At 38.1% G+C, this 22,188-nt stretch overlaps 1 protein-coding gene across 3 annotated transcripts in view; it reads left to right on the plus strand.

Moving 5' to 3' along the window:
• opn5 (opsin 5) overlaps positions 1-21,767 on the plus strand; it is a 61,182-nt gene extending 39,415 nt beyond the window's left edge. For all 3 annotated transcript variants that reach the window (XM_086264164.1, XM_086264165.1, XM_086264166.1), the window contains 4 exons: positions 17,087-17,257; positions 19,294-19,628; positions 19,729-19,964; positions 21,398-21,767. In XM_086264164.1, coding sequence (XP_086120290.1) covers positions 17,087-17,257; positions 19,294-19,628; positions 19,729-19,964; positions 21,398-21,464 — 809 coding nt within the window. In that variant the 3' untranslated portion in view covers positions 21,465-21,767. The remainder of the gene's footprint in view (positions 1-17,086; positions 17,258-19,293; positions 19,629-19,728; positions 19,965-21,397) is intronic.
• Positions 21,768-22,188: the final 421 nt, after the last annotated feature.

Here is a 22,188-nt window from a genome sequence, read left to right on the forward strand (position 1 = left end):
GAGGAGCAGATCGAAATTGTGTTGATATCTGGTGAACGCAGTAACGGGGTCATTGCAGCAGATTTCAATGCAAGACACCCTGCGAGACCACCCATCTCCCATGCTACAGTTCAGTGTTGAATTTGCCAAAATGTGGACGCAAGAAAACTGTCACTAATGAAGAAACATCAGTGGCTGTCCTAGCTTCATTCAGCAAAAGCCCACAGCGTAGCACTCGGCACATGTCACTGGAGAGTGGCATTAGCCGAACATCCCTTCGGCGGATATTAGCTACTCACAAATGGCACCCTTACAAACTCCAGCTACTGCAGCATCTCAACGAGAATGACCCAGATCGGTGCACAGAATTTGCAGAATAAGCAAAACAAAAATTGGAACAGGGCTGTCAGTTCACGAAGGTTTCAAATAATTGCTCTGTCTGAAACATGGTTAGATGAGAATAGGGGTTGTAATTTCTGTATTGAAGGGTACGATTTATACTTTGTAAATAGAACTAAGAAGAAGGCAGGAGGGGTGGCACTTTTTGTTAATTGCGATTTGAAATGTAAAAAAGTTGAATGTGTGTCTGTGGCTATAGACGATTTAATGGAGTCTGTGACAGTGGAATTGGATATAGAAAGAAGAAGTAATATAATTGTAACGTGCATATATAGGAAACCGGGGTCACAGATTGAGTTATTTACAGAAGCAGTAGAAGACTTATTGAGTAAGGCTAAGGGAAATAAGACTGTATGTTTATGTGGTGATTACAACATTGATCTTTGTAAAGAGGCAAATGATAAGGCTTCGTCAGATTTTTTTGAATTATTATTTGGTAAAGGATTTTATCCTTTAATCATAAAGCCGAGTAGAATAACGGATAAATCAGAAACACTAATTGATCATATTTTAATTAATAGTTTGGAGAGTAATATTATGAGTGGCCTCATCATGAATGATATAAGCGATCATCTACCAGTCTTTTTTACTTTTGATTTAAATATGAAAAGAAAGGAAGAAGTTGGTTTCATGAGTCATAGAAGGGTAAGAAATAACGAGGCAATTAACAAGTTTAGACAAGACCTCATGGAAGTGGACTGGAAGGAGGTTTATGTTAATGAGGTCGACGTTGCATACGGAGCATTTTTAAATACATATTTGGCCTTGTATGATAAACATTGTCCATTGGGATCATTTAAGTATAAGAAAAAGAATAAGAATATGAACCCTTGGATAACTAAGGGTCTTGCAAATGCGTGTAAAAAGAAAAATAATTTATATAGGGATTATATAACAGAGAACTAAGAATGCGGAAATGAAATACAAAGTTTATAAAAATAAGTTGGTATTAATATTGAGGAAAGCCAAGAAAGACTACTATAATAAACTTTTTCAGGAAAACAAGAATATAATTAAGGGCATTTGGAATATTTTTAGGGAGGTATTGGGTAACAAGAACACACCCTTAGATCGGCCTAATTATTTTATTAAGAATAATCAAGTTGTCGAAGACAAGACTGAAGTAGTAAACGAATTCAATTCCTTTTTTGTAAATGTTGGACCTACTTTAGCAAATTTAATTAGGAAAAATGACGATCCAGAATATGAGGAAGCCTGGAAAGGAGATAATAGAATGGTTAATTCCACATTCTTGGCCGATATTACCATAAAAGAAATAGTAGCAATTGTAGAAAATTTTAAAAATAAAAAATCTACTGACTGTGATGGTATAGACATGGTTATAATTAAAAAGACTTTAGATTGTATAAGTATTCCTCTTTGCTATATTTTTAATCTTTCGCTACAATCAGGAGTATTTCCTGATCGAATGAAAGTGGCAAAAGTGATACCCTTATATAAATCAGGAGATAAGCATAGTTTTAACAATTATAGGCCAGTGTCTCTTTTGTCACAGTTTTCAAAAGTGCTTGAAAAACTCTTTGCGCAAAGACTTGATAGTTTTATTGAAAAATATCAACTAATAAATGAAAATCAATTTGGATTTCGTAAAAATAGATCAATGGCATTAGCATTGTTGACTTTCATTGACGATATTTCATCTGCAACCCATAATAATAAATATACAGTGGGGGTATTTGTTGATTTAAAAAAAGCTTTTGATACGTTACAACATTCTACTTTGATTTCTAAATTGTATAACTATGGTGTGAGAGGAGTGGCATTGAATTGGTTAAGGAGTTATTTAGAAAATAGGTTGCAATATGTACATTATCTCGGCAATACTTCTGAAAGATTGAAGATTGTATGTGGCGTTCCTCAAGGTTCTATTTTGGGACCTAAACTTTTTAATTTATATATTAATGATATCTGTGATATATCAAAAAGTTTAAATTATATTTTATTTGCAGATGACACAAATTTTTATTGCTCTGGAGAGAATTTGGAAGATTTGGTTGAAATTATGACTTCTGAGATGTTAAGATTAAAAAAATGGTTAGATGTAAATAAATTATCTTTGAAACTGACAAAAACTAAATTCATGATATTTGGCAATCGTGTAAAGGAGGATGAAGTCATTATGTCCATTGATGGAGAAGTGATTGAAAGAGTTACTGAATTTCGTTTTTTGGGTGTAATAGTAGATGAAAATTTGACGTGGAAATCTCATATTGAGTATATTAGAAAGAAGATGGTTAAAAGCATTTATATTTTGGGAAATGTAAGAGATTTATTAGATTATAAAACAATGCGCATTTTATATTTTTCATTGTTTTTCTCATACTTTAGTTACTGTGTTGAAGTTTGGGGGAATACATATGAGAATACTATAAAACCTCTAAACTTATTACAGAAGAAAGTGATACGAATGATTCATAACGTTACATATAGAGAACATACAAATAAATTATTTATAAAATCAAAATTATTAAAATTAGGAGATTTAGTGAAATTACGGACACTATTAATTATGTTTAAGGCTAAAAATAATATTTTGCCCTTTAAGTTACAAAGAGTATTTTTAATGTGTTCAGGGGGAGAAGATAGTAGAAGGAAATTTTATTTTAAGCATCAGTTAGCTAGGACAACACAAAGATTAATGAGTACAACGGTTAGGGGTATACGACTGTGGAACTCTCTTCATTATAATTTAAAGAATTGTATAAGTTTACATTGTTTTAAAAAGTGTTACATGCTTAAAACGATAACTCAATATGAAGAATGCGAATGAAATTGGAGTTCATTGAAAAAGGATCCTTTATAATTTTTTGTTTTATTTATTTTAATTTTATTTTTCTCCTTGTTACTATGTGGAGTGGTATATTCTGATTGTAAATTTGTTGTTTGGTTTGGGTTAGGACCGGAGAGAAATGTTAATATTAGTTTGTTCCCTGATTTTTGGTGCCCACTTGTAATATAAGTTGGATTGTAGATAGGGGGCAGGGTTTAATAAGAATATTTTCTTCTTCCTGCTCCTTTTCACACATGGTTGTAGTGCTTTATTGATAGAAAGTGTGGTTGATTTGTTTGATCTGTTGTACCAAGTGTGAAATAAATAAATAAATGAAAATGAAATGAAAGAAGATCTTGTTCAGCGATGAGGCAAACTTTTATGTGAATGGTGAAGTTAAACAAACAAAACCGCCGCTATTGGTCTGACACTAACCCACATTGGATGGATCCCTCCAAGACTGTTGGAACAACAAAAGTGATGGTTTGGTGTGGTATATGGGGTACAACGATAGTGGGTCCATTCTTCATCAATGGAAACCTCAAGGCCACTGGATATTTGAAATTGCTACATGATGATGCGTTTCCCTCTTTATGCACTGAAGCTGGCACGTTCCCTGAGTTTCTCCAGCAAGATGGTGCACCACCACATTATGGGTGCCAGGTCCGAGCATTCCTAGATGAACAGTTTCCTGGAAAGTGAATTGGTCGTCGTGGGCCAGTTGAATGGCCCCCAAGGTCTCCCGATCTGACCCCCTTAGACTTTTATCTTTGGGGTCATCTGAAGGCATGGTGTGAAGATACGAGATGTGCAGCACCTGAAACTACGGATACTGGATGCCTGTGCTGGCATTTCTCCTGCGATGTTGCTATCAGTGTGTGAAGAGTGGGAGAAGAGGGTTGCATTGACAATCCAACACAATGGGCAGCACATTGAACACATTTTATAAGTGGTCAGAAACTTGTAAATAACTCATGAAAGAATAAAGTTACGTTGAAACCAAACACATCATTGTTTTTCTTGTGTCATTACCAATAAGTTTGATGTGTCACATTGTATCCAAGATGGCCGACTTCTAAATGGCCACCATGGTCACCACCCATCTTGAGGAGTTTGCCCCCTCACATATACTAATGTGCCACAAATAGGTCTTTAATATCACCAACCATTCCCATGTTATTACGGTGTATCCATATAAATGGCCCACCCTGTAGTTTTGTACAGTAAAAATGTAAAATGTTATGGGAAACCCCAGCCTTTAGAACACTAAAACAATTGCCTTCTTGCAAACTTTACTTATAGCTGTATGTTTATATATTGTTTTGCTTGTTTGGAGTTAGAGGGATCCATACATTGAGATTTCAAGCTATTCTCTTTAATTCAAACACTTAAAAATTTGTCATTTTGAATGAAAACTTGAGATAAGTGCATGTTTGATTTTTATCTTCACACATGATTTCTTCAACAACTAGACGTAGACTGTATAAACTGCAACGAATAAATAAAAGAACAAAACAAAAAAGTTATATCTTTGAGTGGTGCATTGGGTAGCATTCCCCAAAATGCAAGGGGACACTAGATGCTTTACAGTAGTAAGATGTTTCTTTCTATACCCTCTTTCTAGCACAAACCATCCATCTGCAGCTTGGGTCTTGCTTTTTGGGTGTTAGCAGGATTGGCATAAGTGCTACAAAATTTGCATCGAGGTTGGTAGACTGATTCGCCCAGCTACTCCAGCTTGCATGCCAAATTATCCTTGGACAATATACTGAACCCTGACATGCTCCGCGCGCGCGTGTTTGTGTGTGTGTGAATATTGCACAAGTGCATCAAAGGTGCTTAGAAAGAAGCTCTTGTATGAATGTGCATGAAACTGGATGAATGATTCTTGTAGTCAAAAGCTTATTGAGTGCTTATTTAGAGTAGAAGAGCACTATATAAGTACCAGCCCATTACCATCCAGTTGTGATTGTAGAATGCCTGTAAAGTACTGACATTGATGAAATGGCATACACCTTCAGTGTGCTTTTTATATGATGAATTTTGATCATCATCTGCCTGCTGTGCATGGATTCTGTTTGCACATATTAGCGTGGGATGCTGACCTGTGTGCCCCACGCTGTGCAGACAGTCTGTAGTTAAACCAAAAAAGACCATGTGCACACCGAAAGTGAACAGAGCCAGCTTATCAACCCATGTGTTTCCCCTCTAGCTACTTGTGCAGTTGTCCTGCCTCACAGTAAGTGTTTTTCAAACCATCCTGCTGTCCTCTGCTGCCTTGTGATATGAATGATGACATCGCTCTATTGAGAAAAACTTAAGACTTTTATTCAAAATTGGGTCAGTTGAGTACTCGCTTAAAGGTCAGAATGTCTTGCTACACTTATGAACCATATCAGCCAAGAATTCTGAATCATGCTGCAGTGATTAGCAGTGTTTTGGAAGACTTAATATTACATCTTTATTAGGTGTACATTTAATTAAATTTGATTATTCCTGAAAGTGTGTTTGCCAAAAGCCACAACACTGGGGACTAAAAGAATGAAGTCAAATTCACCTGTTATTTTACTGACTGGTTGAGGCTAGCTTCTCTTTGACTAAGAGGGCAATATGAAGCTTTATTCCATTATAGAAATGTAATTGATAGCTGTCTGCAAGGCCTCAACTCCACTAACTGGACCTCTCAACTGTGTTTGTGCTGTTGTTGCCTTTAGAAGATTTCAGTGGAGATACCTGACAAATAAGCTGCTTTGTAAATGGTAAATGGAGTAGTTCTTATATAGCGCTTCCCTACTTTATCTGAGCACTCAAGGCGCTTTACACATCTTGCCACATTCGCCAAAGCACTCTGTTCTAACATTCACACGCCAATGGATGCATCGCTAGTATCTTGGATATTTGGCATGCAGACTATAGTAGACAGGGATCAAATAAAAACCACCGGCCTTCTAGTTGGTAGGTGACATCCTCTATCACCCAACTTAGCCCCAGTGAGGACTGATCTCACAACCCCTGGTTTAGAAAACCAGTGTTCTAACCACTGAGCTATGGAGGTTTTTCAGTTCAGTCTATAAGTTTAGTACTTAGAAGTGTGTCTATGTACTGCAGCTTTTATGAAGTAAGCTAGCTGGCATTAGCCAATAGCATCACAGTCTAGTTCAAATACCTATATCCAAAAAGCTAACACAGTTTTCAAAGTACTAACTCTGAAAAGTTCAGAAATCAATGGCTGATGCCACGGTGGTTAAAACATCAATTTAAAAATATGTATATTTTTTGTAGGTATTAATTTTTGAAAGGAATATCATACACTACATTAAACTATGGTCAATTTAAAGGCCACTATTTTTACTGCTGCAACTACTACAAGGATAATTTACAGTATGTGCTTTGCAGATCAGGGTTGTGTCCCTCACCTCAGGCATCGATTATTATGATATCTTGCTAATTGAGATAATATTATGCATATATTTTATAGTATATAGTTTCACTGCATCTTTGTAGATAGCTAAGATGTAAGTGTGTGTTTATGGTGATCAGTTTTTTTCTTTTTGCAGCGACTGAAGTTAATCTCAAGTTGTTGTTTAATCGTGTGTGTGTGTGTGAAAGTGTGTATAGTGGAGGGCATGCTCAAGAGTGGAGAAGAGACTTATGAAAACAGCCTTAACTAGCTTATTAGTTGAACTATAGGTCCACAAAAAAGAACCAGGCAGATTTTATGACATTATAAAGTTTAGCTGTTAAGACCTGTCACCGTATGGTCACTACTTAAATTTGTTCATTGCTGTAGGTGCACGCTAACCCTACTTTCGAACATACTTAATTGCAGCTATATTGGCTAATCTAACAATCTAACAGCGAGTTGATAGGTGGTGTCCAAAACAGTACAGGTGGATGTTCAGTTCAATTCATTTTTATTTCAAACATATACATTCACCAACATTCCATAATATCATTCCATTCAGTTGTTTGAAAAGGAGTAGGCAGAAGTATCTACTTTTGTTAGGATGCCTGGGTCGTTGACCCAGGGTTTTGAGTTTATATATTATTTATCATTTCTATGCTTTGGTTTCTTTGTTAGAGTTATGTCTTATGGTTTGTCTCTGTGTAATCCTTAGTTGCTGTCTCCCCTGTCCGCTATATCCCCGTGTCCAGTCAGTGTCTGTGTCTGCCCTGGTCCCACGTCTCTGTTCCCTCTGTTGTAGTGCCTGCATGTGAGTCTGTGTCTTTGGTTCAGTCTGTGTTATGTGTTTCCTGTTTTACTTTGAAAGTCCATGTCTGATGTTAATGTATCTGGTTTCGCTTCCCCTTGTCTCGTTAGGCCTGATTTGCCCCAGCTGTGTTTCCCTCCTGTTACCCATTCCCTGATTGCTCCCTCTGTGTATTTAAGCCCTGTGTTTCTCTGTGTCTGTGTCGTGATCTACCGTTTATTTAGCTGTGTGTTCTGTCAGTCCTCTGGTTTAAGTTTAGTTTGATTTTTCCCCCCCAGTTATGTTATATTTTGAGTTTTACATTAAAGCTGTTTTGAGTTCACGACTGTCTCCGGAGTCTGCACCTTGGGTCCTATTCCTGTCTGCACACAGCCACATGTAACAACTTTATTTACCCCCTTATTTCTTTTTTTGAGTTTTATTTTAAACTGGTTTAAACTGTTTATGCTTCTGCCGTTAAGAATATCCATTAAAAAGTCAATCTATAATATGAAGTCTTATTTTTGCCACTGTCAATTGAGCTTTTTTTTAAATTTCAGTCACAGTGGTTGATAACCAATAAGTACCTAAACCGTTACACATGAATGGGAACAAAATGGGGGTCTTTGGGAACTTCTCAACTGATTTTGATTCTAATTCCAATATGTATATTCAAAACCATCTATTCATTGATGCAGTAAATAGAAAGGGGCTTCGGTTTGCTTTGAGAGTCTCTTGCACCAGTGAAATGCTAAATGAAGCATTATTTATAGATTTAATTTTGAGGGTGACTTCAGATTGATTCCAGAAAGACCTGAAAATAAGCAATCTTTTAGATGCAAGGGAAGTGTTAGGGCAGTATGACAAGACAAAATATGTGTAACTGAGTTTGGACATTAATTCAACTTAGTTAACCCTAACTGAACAATGGTTTTACAGTTTAGAAAAGACAGGCATCCTTGACGTGACCCAAACAGTGAAGGTTGCCTCATACGACACGAGTGCATACGCCCTGAGCGGCTCTTCCACGGTGTGACTCCTGGACCTTTTGCTTCATGTCAGTCCTCTTTTTCTGTGCTTCTCGTGATTCTTTCAATTTTGAGTCAGATGTCAAGATTCAAGATCCTTTTATTTGTCACGTACATGTCAATATTTTAAATTATGATTTTAGTCTCAAGCCACATTCTTAAGTATTTTTGTAACAAAGAAATATGGCAAAATGGAAACTTTAATAGCAGGATGGTTGGGTGAGTGAGAATTGCATAGTTTAAAAGTGATTAGAAGGAAACCTGGGGCCAAAAAAATAACTTGTTCAGCGTTATTTCTGCCACCAGCAGCTGTTATCATTGAATCAGCTCTGATAAACTCACTGTAATGTTACTACATATGTATTGGATCTGGGAAAGAATGCTAAATATTGGTACCACGATGCATCAGTGAAAATTAACAACATTTAATATTTAGATGGAACAGTTGAGATCATCGCTAAGATAACATGGATAGATGTGTTAATTGTTGGTTTTTTGGTCTACAACTGCAACTATATCTTTTCTTATTTCAGGAGCTGCTTCAGATGCTTTCACATCTTCACTTTATTTCGTTTTGCATGTGGAATCATTCAGTTGATTGCAGTGAGGTGCCTTTTATAAAAAGCCCCTTTTATTCAGTAGTGAGTTCACGATGTTTGTTGGTCTGAGGGTGTCTTTTTAATGTAATTGATGAAAATTGTCTCAGAAAAGGCACAGAATACATTTTCACTAGACAAGATCTACATTTTTGTTTGTAAAACACTCCCCTATCGAGGCAATTTTACTTGAATCACTGAAAAAATGGTTATTAATATGTGTAAGTGTAGAGATAGAGTTTTAGACTCAAGATCGATAGTGTTAGTTTAGTCAGGCCAGAAAGTCAGGCTTGGATGTAGTCACAGCAGGTCATCATCATCAGCTGATAGCTTAACTAATCGCCTGCTACACATTTTGTTGACTGCTACATATAGTGCATCTTAAATCAGCTACTTTAGCTTGCCTACAATTCCTGCACAGCTGCAAGCCACTTTGCAACCCACCTCTATCTCAGCTGTAAGCTCATGAGACATTATAATGTTTAAATTTACACTGTGCAAATTTCAGTGTTAAGCATAAATTTAATCTAATTTGTTCATCAGTATTTATTTTTTCCTGATAGTTATCAAGTGATTTTTGTACTGTTACCTAAGATAGGGTGACCATATTTTGATTTCCAAAAAAGAGGACACTTGGCCCAGTCATGAAGAACTTTAATAATACTGTTTGCCTAAAGAAAATTTTAACATATTTAAGCTATGCCGTCTCTGTGCAGTTAATGAATGGTGAAATAAAAAAAATGTGATATAGGCTGTTACAAGTCAACAAGGGCAAAAAAAATAACTTAAAAACTTCTGGAATTAAATAATGGTACAGAAATAAGGCCTCATCTCTATAAGAGAAATTACCAGTACCGGGATGGTACAAGGGAAATGTTTTTTGCAGTTCATCTGAAAAGCTGCAGTTGTGCTTTGACATCTTTTAAACATCACTAGGCGCTGCTGCACACTGTCTGTCCCGTCTGTGAGCACAGAACAGCCACTCACAAAGCAGCTGCTCGGAGATGACGTCACACATATGGGTCCTCTGTAGGAAAATCTGGACATTTTCATTAATCTCGAAAATCCCCCCCGGACGCCCCGGACAGAACGTGAAAAGTGGATGGTTGGTCACCCTACCTAAGAATGTAAATAAGAAACTGACAAAGCTTCTGAGTCTGCTAGTGAAAACAATGCTTAAGTGTCTTAAACCTATTCTGTCTAATGGCCATTAGGGGGAGACTCTTCTGGTTGCAAGAACACACACAATTCTATAAAAGTCTATGAAAAATGGCCTTTAAATTCAATATAATATTGATTTTCTAAATTATGGTAAAAAAAAATGATATGAAAGGTGTGCCTTAGGGTGGGCCTACTATTTCATTAACAAATCAGTACTGTAGGGCTGGGCCTATCATACCGTTCACGGTAATACCGGTATAATGTTGGGCAACGATAAGAAAAGGAAATATCGCGATAGAATATGGGTAAAATGCGCATGCGCAGTGCCTTTGTTTTCATACGCACATGGCGGAAAAAGCATGGAACGACGGAGCATGAGAAGGGCGAAAGCGGATCATTGAATGAAACAGATGAACCAGAATTGGTTTGTAAGAATGCTGCAACTTCAGTGGTATTCAACTGATTTGGCTTTCGTCCGTCAGATACACAACAAAACACTATTTTTGGTAGAGCATGCTAGCGAGCCGTCGTTATTACCGTGTTTTTTGGAAAATACAGCGCACTTAAAATCAATCCTTTGATTTTTCTGAAAATTGACAGTGCCCCTTATAATCCCGTGTGCCTTTTGTATGAATTCTGGTTGTGTTTACTGACCTTGAAACGATTTTATGTGGTACACGGTGCTCGAAAATCTGTCAAATGTTTTAGTACGACTTTGCTAAGCTACAAACCCGCACCGCTTGATGGATTGTCGGAGCATTACGGCTATCGTAGGCAGGAGCCTCGCGGAGTGATACGTACTGTGCTTCAACATAATATTACCGTATTGTGTGTGTATAACCTCTTTTTAAGTTTTGTGGATATGTTACGTGGTTATGCTGAGGATATGTCGGCCAATTTCCACTAGAAATGCCTTTTGGTTAAACTGTCAGCAAGGAATTTGCATTTGCACTGTTAAATTTTTATATAACTTTAATGCACATAAAAAACAGCTGCTTGTTTAAGTGAAAATACATTGATTTTTTTTTTGCACTAATAAAGTTGTGGAGTTGTAAAGTATTTTGTCTAGTGTCAATTATATCGTCAGTTATATCGTTATCGCAAATTTTCAAATGTATATCGTGATAAATATTTTTGGTCATATCGCCCTGCTCTACAGTACTGTATAAGCAGGAAGGTCCCTCACTGATCACATCCAGTTTCCAAACATCATGACAGTGCAACTACTCAGCTTAAAACCTCACAACTAGGGCTGTTCGATATAACCATATATATCGGATGACGATCTGCAAACGTCTATTGTTTCATATTACGCTATCGTTTGTTTCGCGGTTTCGCAAAATAAACGACAAGAATTTTTCATCATTTTTATGGTCACTGTAGTATTAATTTCTAAAAGTTCTCTCTTTCTCTTATATTTAATATATACACTACGGACGGACAAGTGACTGCTTTTATCCCCTATCATTAGCAACAACGACGGTAAAACCATTGCATGGCTCCGTTGTCCACTTGTTTATTTTCCACATAAACCTTTCACAATAAAGCTGAAGATCCTGTTGAGATTTTTCAAAATAAACTGAATCACGTGAAAGAGTGTGCAGAGTGTTTACAGATCAGAAGCAAAAAAGAGCCGTCAGGTGCTAAAAAAATAAACCTTAGACTCAAACATTAGAACAGGCTTTTTCCCGCAGCACGCCATGTAATACATACTCACAAAGAAAATGGCGGGCGTTTCAACTGTCTAAAAATGTATAGCTTTGTGCATCAGTCAAAACACTTGACTCCAGGTACATGATGCCCAGCTGAAAACACTTCACACAAACCGAGTTGCCCGAGATTCACAGAAGTTACAGAAAATGTAAAATTTTTGTGACATATATCATTGTCGGGACGATAAATGTCTTATATCGGGATATGAGATTTTGGTCATATTGCACAGCCCTACTCATAACTATTGTGCAAAGTCACTGTGGCTAAGTATATACTTTAGTATATACAGTATATGTACAACCAAAATGCAGAAGCCCTTTTGTTCTAAACTAATTAACCATTACCTCCCAATATATTCCCCGCTCCTTTGTGCATTTTTAATTCATCTTAAAAGGAACTTTCTGTCAGTATATATACTATTTAAATATACTATCAGCAGAAGACCTCAGTGCCCTCAGAGTGTTTTTTGTTTTTGATTTGACTGTTGGCTTTTAATTACTTTCCTGTCAGCTTACACAACTATGGATCAATACATGCATAATTATTAAAATTTGGAAAATGAGTGAAAATAATTCATTATCAGACACCATTTGTGGTGATGGAGGTGATATAATTTTATTACATCACCTCCATCACCATCATATACATTCATTTAAACATCGTTACATATTTATACCTTCCATAATGCTCCATCCTCTGTGTTGTAATCTTGACTATTCCTCTTTGGTTTACTGGCTTTCTCACTAAGCCTTTTTCACTGGGCCTTACAAGGACATGCTGTGGTCTCCCTGATCATTGTAAAAACAATACACCATAAACAAAAGCTAGTACAGTTATGCTTTTGGCATTTGAAAGATAACACAATGGTCAGTATAAATATAAAACAGAAAGCTTTACATTTAGTCATATTCATAACGGAAGAAGAGTCCAGGACCAGTTTCTCTAGATTAGAGGACACATACATTAACATTATGAATAATCTCCATTATTGAAATTATTTTTTTTGCAGTGCAAGAAATAAAGATTATGAGGTCATTTAGACGTGCTTGTAATCTAGGATGGATAGTAGCATCAAAAACTGGTTGCCGTAATGAATTACAATTAAAAGATATTCAGTATATTCATGAGCAACACTTAGACCTCCCATTAATTTAATAAAGGAAAAATCATGTTATCTGGTAGTTGCCACGAGGAGTGTGATCAGAACCAGTGCACAGGGGTTTTGGGATGTCTGCTCCGAAGTCCAAGTGCAACGTCAGAGTTTTATCCCTGTCTTCACCCTGACTGTTGAGAGCCTGGCCTGAAATAATTTTGGTCTTCACTCTGCTCTGATGTAAGAGAGCAACTTTTAAATGAGCTGACCTTAATGTGGAGTGCTGGAGGGAGGACAAGAATCCTATGGATTGCATACAAAACATGAATCTTGAATTGGTTATCCCGGATGGCTGAGTATGGGAGAGCTCTGTAAAGTTTGCGATTTCCAGTTTGCATCACATTTTTTCCAAGTTTCATACAGCTTGGAGAGTAAATGGTGAGTGAAGACACTGACTTGCTACGGGGGAGTCAGTGTCTTCCATGCAAACTGAATGTGGCAGTCTGCTAAAGACTTAACCAATCACAGATTTTCACCTAATGACAGCCAGCAGCCTCCAAATACCACTCACCACCACTCACACCACCAGAATGAAAATCCCCCATTAGATACTAGAGGTTGACTGGAGGTTGTTAACCAGCTTCTAGGCTTATTTGACTGAGGTCTTAATAAATCTGGCCCTTAATCAACCGATTGTTTCATTTCAGCAGAATTTTAGAATGTAAAGCTTTGAGAGATAACTTTTGTTATTGTCCTTATGCTGTCTTACCATGCCACAGCCTTGCTGCTATATCTCTGAATAGAATAACAATTTACATATTAATCCTTTCCTTGTGACCTAGGACAGCAATGGTCAACATTACACAAACCAAAGAGCAAACAAAAATGTTATTTGTTTATGGGGGTAGAAATCATGTCATGACTGAGAAATATATGTAAGTCTTGTTAAGGCTAGAAGCAAGTGAACAGGGGTGTGGAAGTGTGTGTATAACCCCTGCTGGTTTTCAGTGATTCCAAGAGAATATTTGGGTTATCATGTCTGGAATCCCGACTAGAGATTCTTGGAACGCTGTGGCTTTTTGCCCATCCAGCTATCTAGGAAGAGGGCCCAAATCTGACACAACAGTCAGGAAGTCAGTGTGGTGTGAGCGATACAGTGGATCTTTGTGTTGAGCTCTGTAGCCCTTGTGGTGTGTGAAGGATATTTTGATCTCAAATCCCAAGACAATTATCTGTCCACCATAACCTTCACATAAACTGTCTGCATTTTACGGAAGATTCATTACAAGAATTACTCCTAATGCTAAAGTCAGTATTATCATATTTTCCTTATTGCTGTTCAGTAATGAGAAACTAAAGTGAGTTGTTACAAGAACTGTCTCATGTGTGATACAGGACATGGAGGGAAAAGTCACGTTTAACTTTTATCTCCTGTTGCTTAAACATGCAGCACTCATAACTGTTGTTAAGGCTGCAATCAAAATTATTTTCCCTTGCTGGGTATATGATGAAAAAAATATAATGGCTTTCTTTTTTTAGTAGTATGTTAGATTGCTGTATTATAATTAAAACCCATATTAGGATGTGAGGTTAGCATATGTGGAAAAATTCAATTATCCTTCTGGGAACTTTATAATGACTGTATCTAAGCAATATTAATGCAAATATTGCTTAGGTTTGTGCAAGCTTTTTATAAAATACATAATAATAATAATGGATTGCATTTATATAGTGCTTTTCTAGACACTCAAAGCACTTTACAATTCCACTATTCATTCACTCTCACACTCTCAAATCTTAATATAAAATGAGTAACAGTAGGGTGGAGATTGAGTAAGGCTGCACTTTTTATAGCGATCTCGTATAGAAAACTATTCCGCGCTTTTATAAATGGCTCCGAACCGTAGTAAAGGGAAGTCTGGCTAATATGTCGGGTTCCGTGTCGTGCTCATAACCAAGCTCATAAACTAGCATTACTTTGTTGTCTGGGTTAACTTTGCTAGTGAGAGACAGAGAGAGGCATTGAAAGGCCGCTCCAACAGAACTTATTGTTTCGGGGAGAACTCGAACACAGTGCAGTCGAGACTTAATAGCTTACTTACAACTGGGCTATGCACAGGGCTATGCCTGTCACACCCTGCCTATTAAATTAAAAAAATTTAATAATTATTTGAACAATAATTTTAAAAAATATTTTGTCACATCATTATGCGGGCTGAAAGTAGAGGTGACATGGACCGCAAGATTGAGACACAGCCTCTTAATGCATGCTTTCTTTGGGTTTCCACCAGTGTGGAATTACCAAAAATTCCACGCCTAACATATGAAACAGGAAAAACTGCCATGTAATCCATTTATTTCAACAAAGTACTGTATTCTGAATACCACCTTTTTAAATGGTAACGGAATACAGTTACTCATGTTTTGTATTTTAAATACATAACGCCGGTACATTTATGCCGTTACTCCCTAACACTGACCGTGACTGTATCTTAATGGTAAGGCTCTGTTAAAAAAAGATTACAAAGACAGTTACAATTATTAAATTATGTAAATAAAGAATAACATATTGAATTTTAGGTTTAGGAATTGAGTCATTTAACTTTTGAGCATTTAAGCATTGCAGAAGGAATAGAGTGTCGAACATAAAGGGTTTGCCAACCTTTAGCTACAGTTCAACACCAACAAACACAGCAATGTTAAATGCATTACTTCAGAATCAGAATCAGAATCGTGTTTATTGGCCAAGTATATGTGCAGACACATACAGGGAATTTGGTTCCGGTAGATGGTGGCTCTCAAGCACAGCAATGTAAATCACACACACACACACACACACACACACACACACACACACACACACACACGTGTCTATATATACACATTACACATACATACACAAAGCTATGTAAACCAACTATAAATAACAAATCTAACTTATATACATAAAATACAGAAATGAATGAGGTGGAATGAATACTACAAAATGTACATAAGCTGCAGTTGCAGTCTGGCAGTGGGAGCAGTGTGACAGGTCAACTGTTAAGAAGGGAGATGGCGAGGGGAAAGAAACTGTTCCTGTGTCGGGTGGTCCTGCAGGCTTCTGTACTGTCTGCCAGAGGGCAGCAGATCAAAAAGTCTGTGTGCAGGGTGTGAGGGGTCTGTGATGATTTTCCCTGCCCGTTTCCTGGTTCTTGAGAGGTACAGATCCTGGATGGAGGGCAGGGGGGTGCCGCTGATCCTTTCTGCTGCCCTTACAGTCCGCTGCAGTCTGCTCCTGTCCTGTTTAGTGGCTGCTCCATACCAGACTGTGATGGAGGAGCACAGGACAGACTCAATGACCGCAGTGTAGAACTGGATCAGCAGCTCCTGTGGAAGACTGTACTTCCCCAGTTGTCTCAGGAAGTACATCCTCTGCTGGGTCTTTTTGAGGATGGAGTTGATGTTGGTCTCCCACTTCAGGTCCTGGGAGATGGTTGTACCCAGGAACTTGAAGGTCTTCACAGTTGACACAGGGCTGTCTGATATGGTCAGGGGGAGCAGAGTTGAGGGATGTCTCCTGAAGTCCACTGTCATCTCTACAGTCTTAAGAGTGTTCAGCTCCAGATTGTGCTGACTGCACCAGAGTACCAGCCGCTCAACTTCTTGCCGGTATGCAGACTCATCACCATCTTGAATGAGGCCAATGACAGTGGTGTCATCTGCAAACTTTAGGAGTTTGACAGCTGAGTTCTTGGAGGTGCAGTCGTTAGTGTAGAGGGAGAACAGTAGTGGTGAGAGGACACATCCTTGAGGGGCACCAATACTACTTGCATTCAACATTGCTTCAAGCAGTTTCTTCTATCTTTTGCTCTCCTACATCCAGTCATGTTTCTGATCTGCAGCTATTTAGCTCTGTTGTGATATGTTCCACAAGGTTTTCTCCCTGAAAAAATAGAATGTATGTTTCAATATGGTACATGTTGTCTGTTTACCATTTTCAACCAAATATTTCTCTTTGTCCCATCCCACTCCAACACTACCTTCTTTTATGATCTTTGTCTTCATCCTTTTTCTCTGCCCACACACTCTCTTTTTCTGTTCCATTTCCCTTTCACTTCTCCTTCTACTCTGTCTCCTATTTTTTTTCCTCACAGTGACAGGAAAGCCCTTTTTCATTGTGTCTAGTTTATCCCACCGCTGGCTGTTTGGCTGGGAGGGATGTCGATTCTATGGCTGGGCAGGCTTCTTCTTTGGATGTGGGAGCCTCATCACAATGACTGTGGTCAGCCTGGACCGGTATCTCAAGATTTGCCATCTCCGATATGGTGCGTAACTAACAACTCAGCAAATTTTCATAAACATCAGATGTTCATATACACTTACATACTTTAAAGGGAACCAAAGTATTTTGCCAGTATCTCAGAATTAAAAATACCCTGACTGGGAGAGCAACATGGGGTTAGTATCTTGCCCAAGGATATTTGGCATGCAGACTAGGGGTAAGCCAGGAATCGAACCACCAAGCTTCCGAGCAGTGGGTGACCTGCTCTGCCGCCTGAGCTACAGCCACCCCTGTAAACATACAAAAAGACGTACAAAAAAAAAATGAACAGAAAATGAGTGGCTGTTGCTTGAATCTTATTCGACAGATTTTACCTAACCAAACAAAAGCAGATGCAACCACCAGGTACTTACTTAATTTTCCAGTATGCTTATAAATTCACCAGTATGCTTATAAATTCACCACATAACAAGACATCCATCCTTTTTTCTCCGTTTTATCTCTGTAATTTTTTTTTAGAATTGATCTTTTTCTCATACTGAGGCTGCTGGCTTGTGACTAGCTCTGAGCTTTAGCCTCTTAAAATGTAAATTTTTAGATGGTTGAGGTAATATAAGTTTCTGATTAGGTTTATTGTTGAATGTGTTTATGATGGACCCCCTGCAAATAACTGTAATAAATGCTTTCAGTCACAGTTACAATGCTAATTTCATTTAACATGTACAGATGTTGCAAACCTGGAATATGTACAGTGGTCCCTCGCTATAACACGGTTCACCTTTCGCGGCCTCGTTGTTTCGCAGATTTTTTTTGTGCAATTATGCATGTTGTTTTTGTTTGTTTGTTTTACAGCGCATGGTGTTCTGGGTACTGATTGGCTGTAGACCATTGTCAATCAATCTCGTGCTGTGTCTCCTGTACAGTACAGAATGTGTTCAGCTTGTCAAATTTACATAAATATTTTGATCGCTAGCAGTGTGTTTCTGAAGTGCTGTACTGTATGTTTGTAAGTTTTATGTCCAACAAACACAACGTCAACGAAACGTTTTTCACCGTCAAAGGCACCTGGGGTGAAAAGTGTGAACATTTCCATGCCTGTCTGAGAAAAGTGTATAAAGTGTGTAGTGAGGAATTTTACAGCCTTAAAACATCTATAATAATTGTAAAAAAATGGCTCTACTTCGCGGATTTCACTTGTCGCGGGTTATTTTTTAGAACGTAACTCCTGTGATAAACAAGGGACCACTGAATTTGTTGATTTTCATGTAAAAAAGATATGAATAGGTCTGCAGTCTAGATCCAAACCTGTGACTATAACTACGTATTTAAATGATCACAATTTAATAAAAGGAGTTATTCCTGAATCACTGGCCATTTCTTGACAAGGTTTAGATTTACCTTCACATGAGTTATAGGCCATAAATGATGCTCTAACAAAACATCTGTAAGCCTGTATTGCACAAATATCTAGGTTCATGATCTACTGTAAGTGCTCCCGTTACTTTTTAATTTCCATTCAGTTCCCACACCATTATAGTGTACATTACTATAATGGTGTGGGAACCCCCCATCATAAACATCAGATTAAGGGGGGCTCCCCATCATCTGATCCCTGCAGTGTTTTGTGAAACAAAACAGTGCAGCACTCCACTGCACTGTTTTGTGAAGGGATGGGGCTTTTAGCCTCCAGAGTATAGTATTTGTTATTAGCCTATAACCACAGCTAAGCCGTTATAACACTGTATTGTAATTCTTTTAAATTAAATTCCTTTTCAGTCATTCATAGTCAAACACAATAATACAAATGTGTAAGATCCCAGAATTAAAATATTCCACTACAGTAGTTTAATACTTTTTTTTTGTTTACTGATGTCAACAACATACCTTTTGATGTGAAGAGTCATTGACTACAGATGATTATTTTTTTTAATACTCAGTATTTTTCTAGGAATTTTTGTAAGTCTCTTACTACATCTAATGCTCTGAATCCTTTTCACTTGTGGCATAGAAAATTAGTCTGGCAGTCAAAATGTACCATTTAACCAACATTAGTCTTGGGGTTTCTTTCTCCAATCCTAGGTGCATGGCTAAAACGCCACCACGCGTTCCTGTGCCTGGCCTTTGTATGGGTGTATGCAGCCTTCTGGGCCACAATGCCCCTGGTGGGCTGGGGAAATTATGCTCCGGAGCCCTTTGGGACCTCTTGTACCCTGGACTGGTGGTTGGCTCAAGCCTCAGTGTCTGGCCAGAGCTTCGTCATGGCCATTTTGTTCTTCTGTCTTATACTCCCTGCAGGGATGATTGTCTTCTCTTATGTTATGATCATCTTCAAGGTCAAGTCATCTGCTAAAGAAATTTCACATTATGATGCACGCATCAAAAACAGCCACACCCTTGAGATGAAACTCACAAAGGTAGGTCCAACATTAGTGATCATGGAAGTGGAACAAAGAGCAAAGATTTTTGAGTGCTACTCAGTCCAAATTTATGATCAGAATATAATTTTGTGTCCAGGTGGCAATGGTGATCTGCACAGGCTTCTTGATAGCCTGGATCCCTTATGCAGTGGTGTCAGTGGTGTCAGCATTTGGTGAGCCAGACTCAGTGCCCATCCCTGTGTCTGTTGTTCCTACGTTGCTGGCCAAATCCTCCGCAATGTACAATCCCATTATCTACCAGCTTGTGGACCTGAAAATCTCAGCCTCCTGTTTTAAGGTTATGAAGAAACAAAGGCATTTTAGAAAGTCAAGGTAAAACTAGCCTTTATACATACATAAAGACATTTTCTGAAATGTTTTAGCAGTGGGAAAATTTTTCCTTGATGCTTTCTGCTAGAAAACAATCTTTAGCCCAGAACAGATCATGGTTATAGGATTTCACCCTTTCAAAAACCTCTTTTGGAGTCGAACAAAGCCTTGGCAATCAGGATTCAAAGAAAATAATCTGTGCTCAAAACTATTTCCAGAAAAGTGTTTAGCACAAAATATAGGATTAATGCTGAGGCCTTGAGATTAGTCAGCAACCCTCTGGCAACCTCCGGTCACTGGGAGAGAATGTGTATTCATTGACTGGGAGAAATCCCAGATCCCAAATCAAAGAGTATGGTGCACCTGAAATCTCCTTGCAATTGCTTTGGTGACTAGCGGATTGCTGTCAATGATAGTTTGCATGGCACATACCAGCCTGTCTGCCATGCCATGCCAGCCTGTCTGTAAAACTTAGTAACTAATCAGCAAGCAGCAGCAAGAAACTTGGAAATATGTGATGAAAACTGGAAACAAAAGACCATGAAGACCATTTACCATGAAAGTCAATGTTGGACCTTATGAAATTTGTTGGTTACAGCGGTAAGGGTACAAGCAACTATGGGCAACCTCAGCAACCTACTACTAGTGATCAAAACAATCACAGGGAGATTTTTGCAATGTATTCTGTTTTTGACCAGTTTCACGTAGTGACAGTATGGAACCGCCCCCAGTCACCTGCCAGCTGGCCACATCTGGAACATTAGATTTTTCCCTAGTAATCAGTGCTTATTAGAGGGCCAGTGACTGGTTTCTAGGCCTGAGTGACTAGGTCATAGCAATCTATTTCACAGCACTACACAGAAAAGCAACCTTTAGCAACAACTTACAGTTGGTCAGGGAATACTCATTTTTCTCTTGTGACCTGTGGTTTCTAGGTGGTCTGGTTGCCCACTGACCTCTAGGTTTGTGTGATTGGGGCCTTAGGTTTTGGAGCAACCTCTATAAGGTTAGGAATGAGTTTTATTTTAGCCACATGCTAAATAGGTACATTTCATAAAGTAGAGACGCAAGCCTTTAGGGATTGCGTCAGGAAGGGCATCTGGTGTAAAAAATCAGATCATATATGTGGAACTACCTGTTTAGCTGCCCCCCTTATGTACTTGGGGGCAGCTAAAAGAAGCTAGTTAAACTTTCAGATAATATCCCAAATCTTTTGATTATAGTTTTTATTGTTGAAACCTTTTGCATTTGGGTGTTTCAAATTGACAGAAAAGTGGACATTAACCAAACCGAAGCCAACCCTACTGGTAAACAATGACCTTAGATAGTTTAAAAGTTTTATACTTAAAGGTTTGCTTCCCAATTTTTATTTTTTGCTTGTATATTGGTGAGCTTTTTTGGTCTGACTATTCTATCATATGTTCACATCTCTGCAGGTTCTATGCCATCTCTGGCTCATTAAAAGAAACACCACCAGCCAAAGAGGTCCACATTGAAGTGTGAGACAAATGTGAAGCTACATGACTTCTTTTTACCGCTTGTATTTTGGACAGTTGGACTTGTTCCCTGTCCTATGTGCTCTACCAATCACTCTCGACATTTTCTGTCACATTATGGACTGCATACATTTGTTCCCAAGTATCACAGCTTGGTTTTGCACCCACACCGGATATCCATGTAACCCTCAGCTCCCAACTTCTTACTTGGAAAACATCTTTCCTATGTGGTGTTCTTCCCATGTGGTCACTTGAATGGTGTTGTTTTACATTGGCAGTGTGCATGTGATAAACCCACTCTTTCAGCTCCCTCCCCCCCCCCCCCCCCCCCCCCCCCATTATTACAGACACATTGTTTGTCAATGTTATTAGCAAACAATGCACATCTTACTGACTTACCAGCATTTTTGCTACCAGCTCTTCGCCACTGTCAACCCAAAACTTAAGATATACCTTTTTTGGTGGAGAAAAAAAAGGTAAAACTATTACAAATATTTCAAAGGTTTAATTTAAGCATATTTCAAATGCTCAACTGCAATTTAACACTGCAACAACCTTAGCACATGTAAGTCATGTGCCAGTGTGGCCTCAAGCTCAAAGTATCTTTACTGTTGTCCTTCGTACTCTTACACGTGTGGCTTCTATACTGTAAATATATATCAAAAGCAAAAGGTACTGGATCACCTTACTTTCTATGTTTTCTTCAGCTTTTTACTACACAGAACCGGTTA

Source organism: Aulonocara sp. 'chitande type north' Nkhata Bay, linkage group LG15 (assembly GCF_057382095.1).
Source record: "Aulonocara sp. 'chitande type north' Nkhata Bay isolate Kocher_YH1m ecotype deep benthic linkage group LG15, A_spYH_male_GT1.1, whole genome shotgun sequence".
NCBI classification, from domain to species: domain Eukaryota; kingdom Metazoa; phylum Chordata; class Actinopteri; order Cichliformes; family Cichlidae; genus Aulonocara; species Aulonocara sp. 'chitande type north' Nkhata Bay.